This window comes from Argiope bruennichi, chromosome 4 (genome assembly GCF_947563725.1).
Source record: "Argiope bruennichi chromosome 4, qqArgBrue1.1, whole genome shotgun sequence".
Taxonomy (NCBI): domain Eukaryota; kingdom Metazoa; phylum Arthropoda; class Arachnida; order Araneae; family Araneidae; genus Argiope; species Argiope bruennichi.
In genome coordinates, this window is record NC_079154.1 from 56,796,070 (window position 1) to 56,811,775 (window position 15,706).

The 15,706-nt window shown below is 28.9% G+C and overlaps 1 protein-coding gene across 1 annotated transcript in view; it reads left to right on the forward strand.

Moving 5' to 3' along the window:
- Positions 1-13,753, forward strand: part of LOC129966269 (uncharacterized) — a 31,227-nt gene extending 17,474 nt beyond the window's left edge. The window contains exons 6-9 of the mRNA XM_056080684.1: positions 3,961-4,051; positions 6,195-6,316; positions 10,907-11,070; positions 13,621-13,753. Of these exons, the coding sequence (XP_055936659.1) occupies positions 3,961-4,051; positions 6,195-6,316; positions 10,907-11,070; positions 13,621-13,753 (510 nt within the window). The remainder of the gene's footprint in view (positions 1-3,960; positions 4,052-6,194; positions 6,317-10,906; positions 11,071-13,620) is intronic.
- Positions 13,754-15,706: the final 1,953 nt, after the last annotated feature.

Genomic DNA, 15,706 nt, shown 5'->3' on the forward strand with positions numbered 1-15,706 from the left:
CAATTGCCCCCCTGTCGGCAGCCTCTTGCACCCCCGTCGGCGAGAAATTCAGAGTTTCGTCGGCAAAAGTGTTCACCATTTCATAATAGTTGTAGAGAATTGAGCATTATAGAATATGATTATTTAAAATCCACCTTAAAGTTAATGTATTGTAAACAATCAAAATATCCAAGTAATGGTTACAGTGTTTTGGCTATATTTGGCAAAATCAAGTGGGGGTAGGTCAATAACCGATAGGGCGGTAGGTCAATAATATGCCGTATTTTACGGACAATTTTTGATAGACCAAACTAATAACTGAATGCAATGGATGTCAAAGACGTTAAGTTCACAGATTTTCAGACATCTGATTCAAATGTCTTTCATTAAGCTTATAATTTGTACTATTTTTGGCAATATAACCGACAAGGTAACAAGTGAATAAGGTATTGACAAGGTGGTATTCTCATTTCGACAAGTGGTAACTCAATGCGGTGAGTGCCGAAGATGTTAAATCTGCAGATTTTCAGACATTTGATTAAAATGTCGTTCACTTAGCTTATAATTTGCATTAGATTTGGCAATATATCCGTCGGGTGATTCACATACCGCATTCTGCCGATAATTTTGGGCGGCCCACTATGAACTAAATATGATGAATGTCGAAGAATGTATCGACAGATTTTCAGACAATTGATTCAAATGTCGTTCATCAAGCTTTTCATTTGCACTACTTTTGGCAATATAACCGACAAGATGACATGTGTATAAAACATAATACACGCCGCATTTTGTCAAAAAATTTTGATCGGTTGACTAAGAATTCAATGCGAAGGGATGTCGACGAGTCCCAATTCTCAGTCATTTTATTTAAATGTCATAATGTTCATTCAGCATATAATTTATACTATGCTTAGGTGAATAGTCAATAATCTGGGAAATTAATACGACGTCACATTTTTTCCGACTAATCTTTATCCTTTGGCTAAGGTTTTATCATAGATTATGAAAAAATAATTGCTTTCATCGGGCACTTCGATTACCTGCCAGTAAAATTATTAGAGAAATTGAAGCTTTTATATTATTCATGAATAGGACGATAGAGTTGTTTTCCATAATTCATAATTCAAATTCATAATTCTAAAATTAATCATCATCTAATTCATATAATTGTTACTTCCTCGGTAACGAATTGATAAATTTATTTTATTCATTTCACTATGAGAATAGCCTGACTAAAATCTAGTTAATGGTTAAACTAAATTTAAAAAAAAAATACTGTTTTCTTTTGAAACTCTTGTGAGTATGAGGCTAAGAAGAGTTATTTTGCTGTAACCAAATTATGTGAATTCATTATAAATCACTGGAGTAAATAAATTGTATAATTGTAAATTAAATCCATATAACAATAAAACATCTGTTTTCCTTTGCAATCTAATTTATCATGCTACACTAAAGAAATATTACCGACTGCAGTTGACGGCAAAAAAATATTTTTGGTATGGTTAGCTTTTTAGCTAACTAAAAAAGTTATCCAAGTATGCACTAATTTTTTTTAATGATTTACTACCTAAATGCTTAAGACTCTGCATTCAATATTATGACTATGTAATCGGAGAACGTATCATTTATATATACTTTTCTTCCAATTACTATTATCGGCAAAAAGTATATAATTTCAGATGCTCCTAAATTTTTAATAGACTTTGAATAAAGATGTCTTGTTAAAAGGATGATTAAAATAGTTATTCTTAGAATATTCATAAATAACACATTAACCCCTTGATATACGAATTTGCTTAATTTCCTAATTAGATGGCAGATCTTATTTGGGGCAATTATCGTTATCTTAATTCCCAGAAAAATATAAGGGCATTTGAGGTAATGATGCGCTTTCAAGTGATTTTAGGGTTTTAAATTACTTAATACTTTCACTTAATTGCAGATTTAAAATTTAAAATTAAATAATTCCATACGCGAGTTAGACTCGCCATTGTATATGAAGGGGTTAAAAAAAGCCTATTCATGCAACTTAGGGGATAAAACTCACCTTTTGGTAGGAATATTAGCTTGTAATAACTTCGAATTAAGAAAGTACTTAATAGTACATAGAATAGTCAGAAAGTGCATAAATAAAAATAAAAGGTGAATTCATGTTCAAGATCTAATTTTTTTTCGAATAAAATATATTGGTTTTTTAAGCTTAAATATATATAAAAAATAAATACAAGAGGGATCTAACGTTTAAACAGTCCATTTTTCATAAGAATATTTTTCATATCTTACATAAAATAGTAAATTTGTACATATATTTACAAAATTTTCTCCAGCCTTCTTAAAAAACAACATATTGTATCTTTTCTGCATTCTGTATTGTTCGTGTCCGAACTATAGTGAATTTTTGTTGAGTTCGCGCACTTATTTTCCTTGGATTCGAAACACATCTTAATTCTTGCTGGTTGTTGCAATCCTCACTTAACAAATATTTTAGGTAGGGGACTAAGCAGAAAAATTGGTTTTTGGAGAAAACATCGAATATTTTTTATTTATTATTCTGGATTTCTAAAACAGTTGCTTTTATAAAACTTTTTGTTTCGACATTCATTTTATATAGCTTCTGATATAAAATAGTAAGAGTATGCATTTGTCCATTTAGCACGACACGTCATTCTGGTACAATCTGTGTTTCTATCTATATACTACAATCTAGAATGGAATATGACTATATTTTTTCTAAAATTAGATCGCAGAGAAATTAAATCTCAAGAGTCTGAGAAGAAACTGAGAACCTGTTTTTTTAAAAATACTTTTATAAAGTTTTAACAATGAAAAAAGGATCAGCATTTGAATAAAAAAGAATTAAATAATACTTGATTTTCTTTAATTAAATTAAAATTAATTATTATGAGTTATTTTGAAGCCAAATTAAAGATATTGTGCTTGCCACCCCCACCCCCCGTCGGTAAATCTCTACCGCCACCTCTGCTTAATTTTGAACCTTTTTCAGAGGACGATGATGGAACTTGAGTATGTGAACATCTTACCAAGTTTCTTCTCCAATGTAACATCAGGAAAACAAATTTATTATGTGACAGGCACACGTACATTGTGAATTTCGGGAAAATCGATTACCGAAGTTACGATTCTCCAATTTCTATAGACGATGCACGCAAGGCTCGAGTCCAAAAATCTATAAAATTTTTAAAAGTTAACAAAGTCTCTTCTTATTCCTAAAAAGAATTGCTTAATTAAAGAAAGAATATTTTTTTTATTTCATTTAAGCATTTTAAAAATTAATGAAATAAATTACGATTCATAAAGTGACAAAATTAAACAATAAAAGTACTTAAGAATTAAGCATTTGCAATTACGATTCGGCTGAGATAAGTAAGCATAATTTTTGTACTGAAGTTTCTCGTATTCAGATTTTATATATTAAAACTAAATTTTACTTAAAAGCATTCGAAATAAAACAAATTGCTTTGACAATTTAGGACCAGAAGAAAAATAGCTTTATAAAGAAGAAAATTGGAAAGTTTGGTCTTATTCGGAAAGAATTTACGTATGTTTACGTATTTTATGCATTCTGTTATAAAAGAACATATTCATCCAGTTAGGTATTATTTAAAATATATAATAATTTTTTTTAAAAAGTCTATATTGAATTAAATGAAGGTAATGTGGTTTATAAATTTAATATGTAGCATTCATGCCATTTCGTATTACAGTGAAAATGAATGCTGCAATATTCACGTTCACTATCATGATAACCAATTCTTACTATCCTTTCTCTTTGTAGGAGTAAAGAAAACCTACTTTTGAATGTAGTTTCCTGGAAAAATAAGATTTGCTTTTTTTTACGTATGGTTTTTTTATGTATTCCATGAACCGTGATTCTATTTATATCGTAGCCTGGACATGCCTTCTCGAAAAGTGCAATGCTCGAATAAAAATAGCAATTATCGTATGTTTTATTCTTAGAAAATCACCCATGAGGATACGGATCTAAGAGTCATACCAAGCCCTACAGCTTGCCGATTCGAGTTGCCCATTGACATGACAACCCTAAAAGGTGTGTTTTTTTTATATTAAGTGCTAATTTAAGGCATTGTTAAGCATGCTCTGATAAAAATTTTGTGCAGTTTGTATGAAAACTATATTTGCTTCCAGAACAAGCACTGCATTTTAAATTTTCTGAAAGAGGTAAATTTTCAGATTAAGTAATGAATATTTTTTTTTCCAAATGTTCATACTCATTTTAAAATAGAACAAAAATAAGAAAGTAACTACCTATGGCTAGGGATTGCAATACCGGACCAAAATTTCAATACCGGTATTCGGTATTTTTTAAATCTTAATACCGGGATACCGGTTTTATACCGGTATTAGAAATTTTAGAAAAAGAAAGAAAACAGAGGTGTTTCTTTGTTTTCTTTGCCAGTTTTGTTATAGAGTGTAAATGTCACAAAAAATAATTTATAACTTATAAATTATAACAGTATATAATCACAAAAAAAGTAAAGAAACATCTTATTTATTTAAATCACAAAAAAAGTGTAAATATCACTATTCAGTCTGTGGTACTTTTACAAAGTTTTGAAATGTGATCTTAAAAAACATAATGCATCCATTGTACTGTCATTAAGCCTGAAAAGTAATTTTGTGTAAAAATTACCAACTGTCGAAAACGCTCTTTCGGCATCTACGCTAGTTTGTGGTACTGTTAGCAAAACGCGATATATTTCCAAGTATTTATCTCTAAATCCCTTATCTTCAAATAAAATAAATCGATTTCTCGTCGGATGATTTTGGATATAGCTGATTTCTGTATTGTATTTTGGTTCGTTTAAATTTTTTTATTTATCGCTAATTCTAATTTTTGTTCAAGAGACAATTCATTTTCACTATCGACAGTAGTGACATCATAATCTTCGATAATTGAACCGAATTCTTCTGAATGTGGATAGGTTTGTGGGTAAAAAATTTTAAGAAAATTTACTCTAAACTTAATCAGATTTGAATTGGTTATTTTCTTTTCTTCTTTTTCATTTTTAAAATCATTATAATTATGTAAATACCATAAGACATTTTCGATTTCGGTATGCCTATCTTCTGTGCGATTTTTCACTGTAATATATAATTCTTCAGATAGTGATGTGTGCTCTTCTTTCAATGACTGCAACATGAAATTTATTGTTGCATTAGCTGTTAATAAATTAGAATCTCTCCGACATAATTCCTCAATAGTCAGTTTTATTGGAAGTAGAGCTGATATAGTTCTGGATATTAAGTCGAATTCCCTATCTGAAAAATTAATTTACAGGTTTAAGACGATTATTGGATATTTGGATTGGATTTCTCAGTTTCAAAAATCGTTCCATCATTAGGAGTAAACTGTTCCAACGTGTTTTAGAATCTAATATTAACATATATTCTGTTTTATTTTCAGTTAGTATATATTTTAGTAATATATCCTTTTTATAGGGGAACGTTTAAATATCTGAACAATTTTTCGAACTTTATAAATTATAGGAAGCATTTCTTGATAGGTTAATATTTCATCCTCATTAGCAATATCTTCTTCAACAATTACATTGTCATTATCTTCATTGTCAATATCACTCTCACTCTTACTCTTTTCAAAGTTGGAATCCGAAATTTCTATATCCACAGTATTTGGATTCTTCTGTTCTTTATTTTTTTGATATAATACATCTATTACTCCTAAACTTTTTTCATAATTGTTGCCCCATCAGTAGTTATGGTTACAATATTTTCTTTCAGGGATAATCAATGTTTCACTAATTTAGATTTAAGCAATTAATTAAGCCATTAATTAGCTAATTAATTTCCCCCGTTAGGGAAACATAAAAACAAAAACGTAAACTATTTTGCTATGTTTCGCGATACCTGAACATATATTGGAGACAATTTTAAAAATTTCTAGTAAATACCGAAAAACCGGTATTTAAACTTGTGAATACCGGTATTACGAAATTGTACAAATGGCCCGAAATACCGGTATTCGGTATCCCGGTATACCGGTATTGCAATCCCTACCTATGGCGAATCTGCCTTTGTCAAACAAAAGATTTTTTTATTCAAATATTAACCCATTAAAAAATACGAACCATTTCTGAAAATAAATAAAATGCCCTTTTTCTTTTATCGGTTATCGTTTCTAAATTATTTAATTCAATTTTCCATATTTTTAGATTTAACACCTCTCCAGTACACATCAAAACACTGCCGACCTGCGGAGACCAGGAAAAAGATATATACAACGAGATATGAAGAGTATCGAGAAGAAAAAAATGTCTCAGTGGTGCTTGTTTCTGTATGTACATCTGTATCCATGACTTATCGCATTCAATATAGTATTAAAAATGCAACTATTTTAAAAATTTTGCATCCTTAAGAACAATAAAAATAAGCTTAATTGATAAGTTTTTTAAAAAAATTATAAAGTCTTAGAACTTGTATATTTGAAAGAATAGGCAAAATTTGAGTTCTCCAAATCTTCATGTCTAATAGCCCTAAATTATATTTTTTTCTAAAGCGATTTCATGGATACTACCCCCCCCCCTCTTTTGTTCATTTTCTAAAGAGACTTACCTGAAATTGTGTAGTGAGCAACATTTTCCAACAGAAAAAACAGTCGAGTTTCTTAAAGAAATAATAAAAATAATAATAAAACCGTTACCGTTTACTTAAACTGTGTTACCGTTTTTTAGTTTTAAACTTTGCAAATATTTGTAAATATTTTCCTGAATTATGATATAACTATCGCTTATTTTTTACTTCTAATACCTTTTTTTTAAAAAATATCGCCATTTACTATCAAAGTTTCCATTAAAAGGAGTATTCCTTTAAGAGTCATTATAAATAGATAATAGAATCTTAACTTTGAAATCAATAGGTCTTGAATTGGATACTCGATTTCACCAAATATTAGGTCGTGTAAACGGGCCTGACTTATACTAAATTGGACATTTCCCTACTACTTGGCCTATCTGGTGTAATAGAAAGCTTTGGAAAAGGAGATAATGCAACAAAAGTATTCTTATCCAGTCACGGACCATCGAATGTTCCAATTTGTGTTCCAATTCAAATCTTCCAACTATTACTCGAAGATCATTGAATGTGAAAATCTATCATCACGTCGCAGGACATGATCCTTTGATGGCTTTTTTCAGAAGAAATGATCGATGCATCTGAGGATACAAAAGCATTCGAAATCATTGCATAACTTATCTTACCGTGCCAGAAGCTTTCTGTATCACAGGCCGAGAGTTAAAAACATATCCTGAAGCAAAAATGTTGTACAGAATTAAAGATCTTCGGCACGAACAGCCAGCATAATGAATATTTTTCTTGAAAGAAGAAACGACAATATTCTGAACTCAGAAGCCATTAATCGAATCAATTAGCATCTTACTATAGGCAAATCCTAGATTCTATGTAATATTTTTTATATTGATATATGCTTATTCTCAATGTGATTCACATTTAACCGAGAAAGTGTTATTTATTTGTGAACCTCATTAGATTGATTTCTTTTCTATGGAGTCTTAATAACTATAGTTTTAGTCATCTGACCAGAATTCAAAGTTGGAAATTGCTTGTCATGTAGAATTGAAAAGGGGAGCTAATCTAACTGACCTGAAGAACTAAAAGATTGAAGGATACTATTGTAATTGAAGTATATTATTATAATCTCATTTAATTACTGGGTTTATAAATGTATTCTGGAATACATTTTAAAGGCCTTGAGATTGCAAAAAAAAAAAAAAAAAAAAAAAAGATTGCCGTCATATTCTCACAAGTTATCAACTGACCTTTTTTCGACTCAGAATTTAAGGTCTTAGAATCATGGAAGTGTGCACATTAGCTTTTCAGCAATTAGCAAAATAGCAAATTATCAATCGATTAGTCGCGTCACTTTCGTCTTTACATGGTCGCAAATTTTCTCACAGGCACACATTTTATTCTATGACATCTTATTCGGTTTTGAAAATTTTCCAATTGTAGCTATAATAATTAGTCCTAATGAGAATGTAAATTAGTATTCTGTGAGAAAATTCAAATTATAATACTTGAAAAAGTAGAATAAAAGAAAAGAAAATATAATAATCTATCATAAATAGCTATTAGATTATCTCACAAATGGAGAATTAATCATATAATTATGTTTTTGAATCCAACTTGAAGTTTTACTTATTTGAGTTAGCTACGTTATCGTAAAAACGTAAATCAGCTTGGGGGCAATTATAAATACGAGAATTGAGAATTTAATAGTGACAACTGTACAATTACTGCATTTTTCTTTTCTTTTCTTTTCAATTTTAGTATTATCGGATTTCAAACTGACCAACCTCCGTTTACCAAAATAAATCTTTTAAGAATTTTGCATCTGGTTGCTAATTAAGAATCTCGGAGTTTTAATTTGCTGATATGTGGACTTCCAATTAGAAAACATTTTCCGGTTTGGGAATTCATATTTTATTTCAATCTGTATAAGAACCTGAAGGACGCAGATCATATTTTTCAAGCCATTTATATCTTTCATTTCTAAGCAATATGATTTTAACATAGATATATAATTACCCAGAAGACAAGTTAAGTATCTTCAAGAGAAATTTGAAATTTAAATAGATTGGCCTTTTTTAAATGTATCTAATGGCCTTTTTTTCTGTATCAAAAGATCTAAAATTGCTCGATCAGCCTAGAAACGTCATTGAACATGGAAAAGTTAACAGTATTTGATGCATTTTAATGTCTATAAACCAGATTTAATGTGACATCATTTTCAAATCATTTGGTGGAGAAATTTCAAATATTGAAGATTCAAGAATTAGATATCTATTGAAATTATTGCAATAAAACAAACATGATAGATCCCTTTACTTCCACAGAACATTTACTATGGCAATGATTTTGTACCAAGTATAGCGTTTCCTTATATTAAACAAACCTCCTTTGGCGACTAACTCTGGTTTCCCCAAGACTAGTAGTACATTTTAAATCCAATATTTAATGTTACATGATCTTAATGCTTCTTCAGCACAATGTTTTTAAGTCTAATATTCTAATAATTATATAATTCATAGTATTTTAAAAGCTTTAAGGCATTCCGTTAATTGTACTAAGTATTCTCCTAACTTGTTCTCATCTCCTCTATTGAACTTTATTTTGAAATGGAACTGATTAAGTTTCAAAGAAAAACTTTTTTGTTGAAGCATGTTTTTAAAAACATAAGTATAGAAATAGAATAGTTTTGTATTAAATTATTTAGTATGTGTAATACAGAATATTTACTTCGAATTTATGCAATATTTCAAAGAATTATTCAGCAAAAATTTATCTGATTCATTATAAAATAAAGTTTTCAGTTTTATTTTCAAAAGGATTTAAGAGCCATAAATAAAAATATTTTATTTTGTTTCGGTCAATAAATGTACCACTGAAAAAAATTACGAAATCTTTTATGCAGTTTTTGGGTCCTATAAATCTATTCCTGAAATTCTTGTTTTTCCAACTTTTAAATAAAAACGTTTTATATTTCTGCAATCAAATCTGTTTGAGTTATGATGAATATCATTATTTTAGAATAATCATTATCATTATATTCATTATTATCATTATATTCATCATTATCATTATATTAGGACAATCAACTGCTTTATTATTTTAGATTATTTATTAACCAGTCTGATTGGTGTATCTGCTTCGAAATACTCAATGAAATTGTCTAAAATCGCGTGTTTTTGTAAAGTAGTGATTTCATATTTTTATTACTCAGTCAATTTTTCGCAAAAGATTGGAACTTTTTTTTTTTTTAAATGTTAGGCCTCAAGAATATTTTATTAAATATACCATTCATATAAATTCGTAATTCATCAGAACATTAATTGACTCAAACTGATCAAAGTATAATTTATTCATTAAATTTTATACCCTATATTAGAATGGATATCCTGTATATATAAAACTTGTTTGCCTAAAATTATATAAAATTACTGAATTAATAATATAGTTATTTTAAAAGGTCACAGAAAATTTTTCTTTGCGCTTATTTTTCTAAAAAATATAACTTTCCATATAATTTTATTTTATACAGACGTGTGCTGATATTTATGGTTTTCTAAGTTCAGTTTGTAATAAAAGGCAACTAATTTTAATTCAAGCTTTTGCCAACACGTTGATAGAAGTTAATTTTTCTCATACACCTATAACGTGCTTGGTCAGGTTAAATGTTTAGTTTAGTTACATTAACAACCCGTTTTAAACCAACACTAGAGCTATTTTTGGTCGAACCTCGTAATTTTGAAAAGCGGTAAGATGACGAGGACGACACCTGAGGTAGTACTCCCTCTCCAAGCTTCCACCCCACACCTGTGGGAGGGCATGAGTATTTAGCGCGCACCAGATCCGCTTTAGTAGACAACTGTTCTTCGGTGGAATCAGGTCTCGAACTGAAATCCTTCGATTCAAGCCGAGGCCTTACTACCAGGTCACCTCAGCTCTTCATTTGAAATTAAATATATTGTTAGAAAATATGCCTCAAATACTTTTTTTTAAATTAATAAAAAATTTAAAAAATCAACGGCAAAACTTTTATATAATTAAAAATATAATTTTTTGAATTTTAAAATGATGCACAAGAGTAATTTTGTTCTAGAATATTCGAAAGTTATTGCAGGAAAACTCCAAAATTTTGCTTAATTTTTAATTAATTAAAATTTTTAAAAAATCCCTTTGAAGTGCATATTTCTACTACATCATATTTGAAGTTTGACAGTTCTGGGCCGAGCAATCTTATTTACAGAACAGCAACACACTCATAAATATTTATTTTTGTTGCAATTGGAGATAGAGATAATCGTAAATAAATTAAAATTTTACAAATGAACTAATGTCATTTCAGGAAATTCGAGTTATATATGAAAAACTTTTTCACGACCCGGTTTTGGTTGATGAAATGCTGCATCTGAGAAGATTATTAGATCTTGACTTAAATCAAGAGTTGGATGCGGAGCTATTCGTTGCTGTATCTTGCTTAATGGAACGAATTATTCAGAAAAACAAAGGGTAAGGAATAATATGACTTCGTATTTGCTTGTACTATTATGATTAGTTTAAATTGCTATGCTGTTCAAAATGTCCAAATCAGTTCGTATTATTTTTATAGTATTGATTGGGAGAATTGTCAAGGGAGAAAAGTAAAAAAAAAAAAAAAAAAAAAAAAAAAAAAACCTTTTACAAGATATCTTTCAGTTATTTTAGCGCTTGAAATTATAAGAAAAAAATTACTACTTTTGTATATAAAGTAACCACCGCACAAATATTTTATCAATATTTTTTTTATTTCGATTTATATCATTGATGAGCTAATGCTTATTGAAAATATCGTCGTTATGAGCAACCAGGGGGAGTGTTCTCGACTTTCTTGTAAAATTTCGTAATATGCCTCGTTTAGTATTTCATTTCATCCTGTAGTGGAGCGTGAATGAATTTTCGGCCTTTCTCGTTTGGGACAAAAATTAGAAACAAATTTAATATTTTGATTCCAAGAACCAATCAGTTGTCTTTACTATACATTTAAAATAAATAGTAAAACCAAAAATCCAGTTCTCAGCCCAAACTCCTTGACATATTTCGCGAATTATCTTATATGAAAGCTCTTGACCTCTAGATACGTCATCATTTGTCATCTACCCCTTCCATTTTCAAAATATCACAAAATAAAACTTTGTCAGAAGTCCCAAATCTGACGTGAGTTTTCATATAAAATATGTTTCAAATAAAAATCATGATCTTTCATAAAAAATAAATATCAGCAAAATCGGGCCACTAAGGAGTGTAGATTGGGCCAATTATTTTAAATATATAAATGTTGATGAACAGCTGGTCGACGAAAGTGGTTAGTGAATTATATTTGCATATAAATAACATATATTTTGATGAATTTGATGCAAAATCTAGCATAAATCTATAATTTTGATATAAAGATGACATCTTAAATGACCAAATTAAAATAAATATTAAGTTTAAAGTCAAAGAACCAAAACGAAAGATATAATGAATTCAGCCTGAAGACTTTTTCGAGGATCACTCTCAAGCAGGGATTCAAATCATGGATTTTTTCTGTGGTGAGTCTGACTTTCGTTCAACAAATTGACTCGTGAACCGAAAATCCCAGGAAATTGAAGTTTTGGAGATAAAATTAGCATCATAAAATTAAAATAACAAGCAAAATCATTTCCAATTTCTTTAAATCCAAATAAGATCACAGCACTTTATTGACCTTTGCATAGTTTTATCTTATTTGTACCTGAAAGGAAAAGAAATATCTTTAGCCTCAATAATCTGGAATCCTCGAATCAAATCTAAAGGGAAATCTAAAAATATTTTTAAAGGATGCAAAAAGCGGAAAAGCGCAAATACAGCTTAATTTTAGCCAAAATCTAGCGTTTATATTCATATGAATAGACATGTCCATAGGTAATTAATTCATAAAAGAATTCATCCAAAGTTTGACGTAGACTCAAATTTTAGTGATAAAACCTTGTATATATCTAATTGCGTTTTTTAATTATTGAGTTACATGCTAATGAATGGTCAGATAGACAGATTATTCTGTGGCTTCATTTAATCAAATATTTGATTGAAATCTATAATTTTGGTGCTTATTAGTCGATAAATTTTGGTAACAAAAGAACTTTATTTTTTATTGAGAAAGTAGTGCATGAAGGCCATTTTCTTAGGTATGACTAATCGGAATGAAAAACAAAATATAAATTTAGATTTCGCAGTCATTTCAATAATATATTTATTAATTCAAGGGACATAAAATAAAATTCTTTACATCATCGAAGGCATTTTTCCAGCTGGAAGATAAAACATTCTTATTTTCAGCATTTTAGAAATCATCAGTTGGAGACTCTTTATAAAATATATTACAAATTCTTATTCGACTTTTAGCTATTGTAATTCAAAAGTGAAAGAAATTTATTGTGTGAATTTTTTTTCAAGTTTGCTGTTAGCAATCGTAAACTATTAACTGTATGGACTGATATAAATGGAAGAGAAGTTTTTAAGTTTTTATTCTTTGATTTTCATGTTTAAGGGTTTTTTTTCAGAAAGCTACTTGTACTAATGAATTTCTGAAGAACGGAAAGAAATTTAATAAATAACAAATTATGTTGAATATAAATCCAAAAAATCATAAGATTATTTCCTTTAGACTTAAAATAATAATGTTAATAATTATTATTATTAACATCTGAATTATTGTAATAACTGAGGCATCCTAATAATTCATTTTCATATAAATATAAAAATTATATAAAATAAATTTGACAAAGTTTAAGAACTGATTTTTACAAAAACTTGGATTGAAATTTTAATGTCAGTTATTTAACCTAAAAATACAAAGCCAAAAAATAAAAACTAATTAATTCAAATAATAAAAGAAATATATATTTTTTAATTTTACGAACAGTAAGATGAGATATACATTCAAATTAAGTTTGAATGTATATCTCATCTAACTGAAATCACATGAACATGAATCATATGAGCATCTATTAAGAATTAAACCAATGAATATTACTCTTAATTTATGAGTTTTTCTTGCAGATCAAGATCATCTCAAGAAAAGAAAAAAAATGTCTTTGAAGTTGCAGATTTTTGTTCACTGAATGGGAAATTACATGGAATAGACATATCTCCAAGACTTCGCAGTTTATTAGAGTTCATTAGAATAATGTAATATTAATAAAATTTATTCTAATTAGATTATTGTGAAATGTGTGCAATGCTTTATCATTCCTATTACAAATATTACGAATTATATTTAAATGCATTCATCTATTTTTTTACATGCCACTGTAAGCAGACTGTTTTTGATTGTAAAGTGATTATATTAAGTAACTAGTCGCTATATTCGCGTCTCCGAATGCATGCATATGTTCTATATATATACATATATGTGGGAAAAAGCAAACCTTGTTACAAAAAAATCCGAAATGCAGTGGGTGGGTGTACAGTGAAAAGTCCAAACGGCCCAATAAAGAGTAACTAGCTTTATTCTTCACCAAAACACGAAACACAAGTAACAAAAGACAAGTAACAAAACACAGATAAAGTGTACACAAAACAACACTTGCAGTAAGCAGCAATGCACAAGAAGCAAATTGCTACTAAACAACCGCAACAGAATGGAATACTCAAACACTTTCAACTACTCGCTTGAGCTCAACACAACAAATTCTCCACTCAATTGGCTGCGGCTTTGTTTCTTGGCTTTTAATAGTTTCCTAAACAGATCAAAGAAGCCTCTGGAAGGATGATGTATCTTCGATCTTAATCGAAATATCCCTAATATTCTTGACTATTCTGTGTCTTTTTTTTTTTTTTTTGTCACCAAAGTCCCTAGATTAATAAGCAAGTTGCAAAATGGTTGCCAAGTTTGTTGCCAAAGTCAGGGGATTCATCGACATAACATTCATTACTCTATCTACAAAGCTGCTTTACCAGGAAATTTACAGTGCAGGGAAGCAAAATTACAAATTCGTAATATTATTTCATCAGTTTTTTTATACGTCATACAGTTTAAAATTCTCATATTTACCTCCTTAAAATGTTTATAATTTTTAACCCTAATTTGAATAGTAATTAATTAAATAGTTCGGATAAATAAACACTCTAAGTCTCACCGTTTGCCATATTTATGTAAAATTTACTTAGAGAATCCGCTCTAAAACTTGGCAAGATATATCTAGTCATGAAAGAAATAGAAAGTTTCTAAGTTGTTACTGGCTACTTTAAGGAATTAAATTTTAATTCAAGAGAATACCAATTTTAAGATTAAAAATGACCAAAAGGTTCTTTGATCTTAATTTTCTTTGTTTAATCTTTGATTTAATAATGTATGTAGATTTCTTAAGTGCCATTTAAAAAATATTCCTGTAATTACAAAATTCAATAAATAACTTTCTTTTCTAAAGTAATATCCAAATGGATTTTATTATTTTTTTTTATTTCATCCCTTTTTCTGTGAATATGTAAATGAAATCTTTTAAAACAGCAAACATATTGGGAAATATATCCAGTAAGCTTAAATATTATGAGGACTAATTCTTAATTCTTTTTATCACGTATTTTAATTCAATTAACATGCTGCAGATGAAGAATCTTCTATTTTGTCGCCAAAGTTGCCAAAATCTTCTCCAAGTTGTAAGTTTGGTACAAAGCTAGGGGGTCATTGATGCGTATCTATTCAGCATCCATCGGAGCTGTCTGTAAAACAGTCTTTTTTGGGATAAAACTAACTTTACCGGAAAAAAACATTACAAATTCGTAAGAAGATGGATTTGTAATGTCACTTTTGTCCGCACAATAAACTAAAACTCTATGATGTTAACATAAACTAGCAGACATCGGTTCTATATACTTAAAATAATTGTCGAAAGAAAAAAGAACATTTCTCCCAATGACACCACTGTACCGATTTCGACAATTTTTCGTATGAAAATTATTGATAGGTATGAAACTTAACAAATGGTCCCTTGCTTTCATTCACCATTCATTTTTGAAAAAAAAAAATCTCGAAAATTGTATTCCACTATACATTTTTTGTGTGAAAAGAACATTAAAGCAATTCATCAGTTATTGCCGCAGAATAAAATATATAATATATTGATTTCGCTAAATTGTATATCAT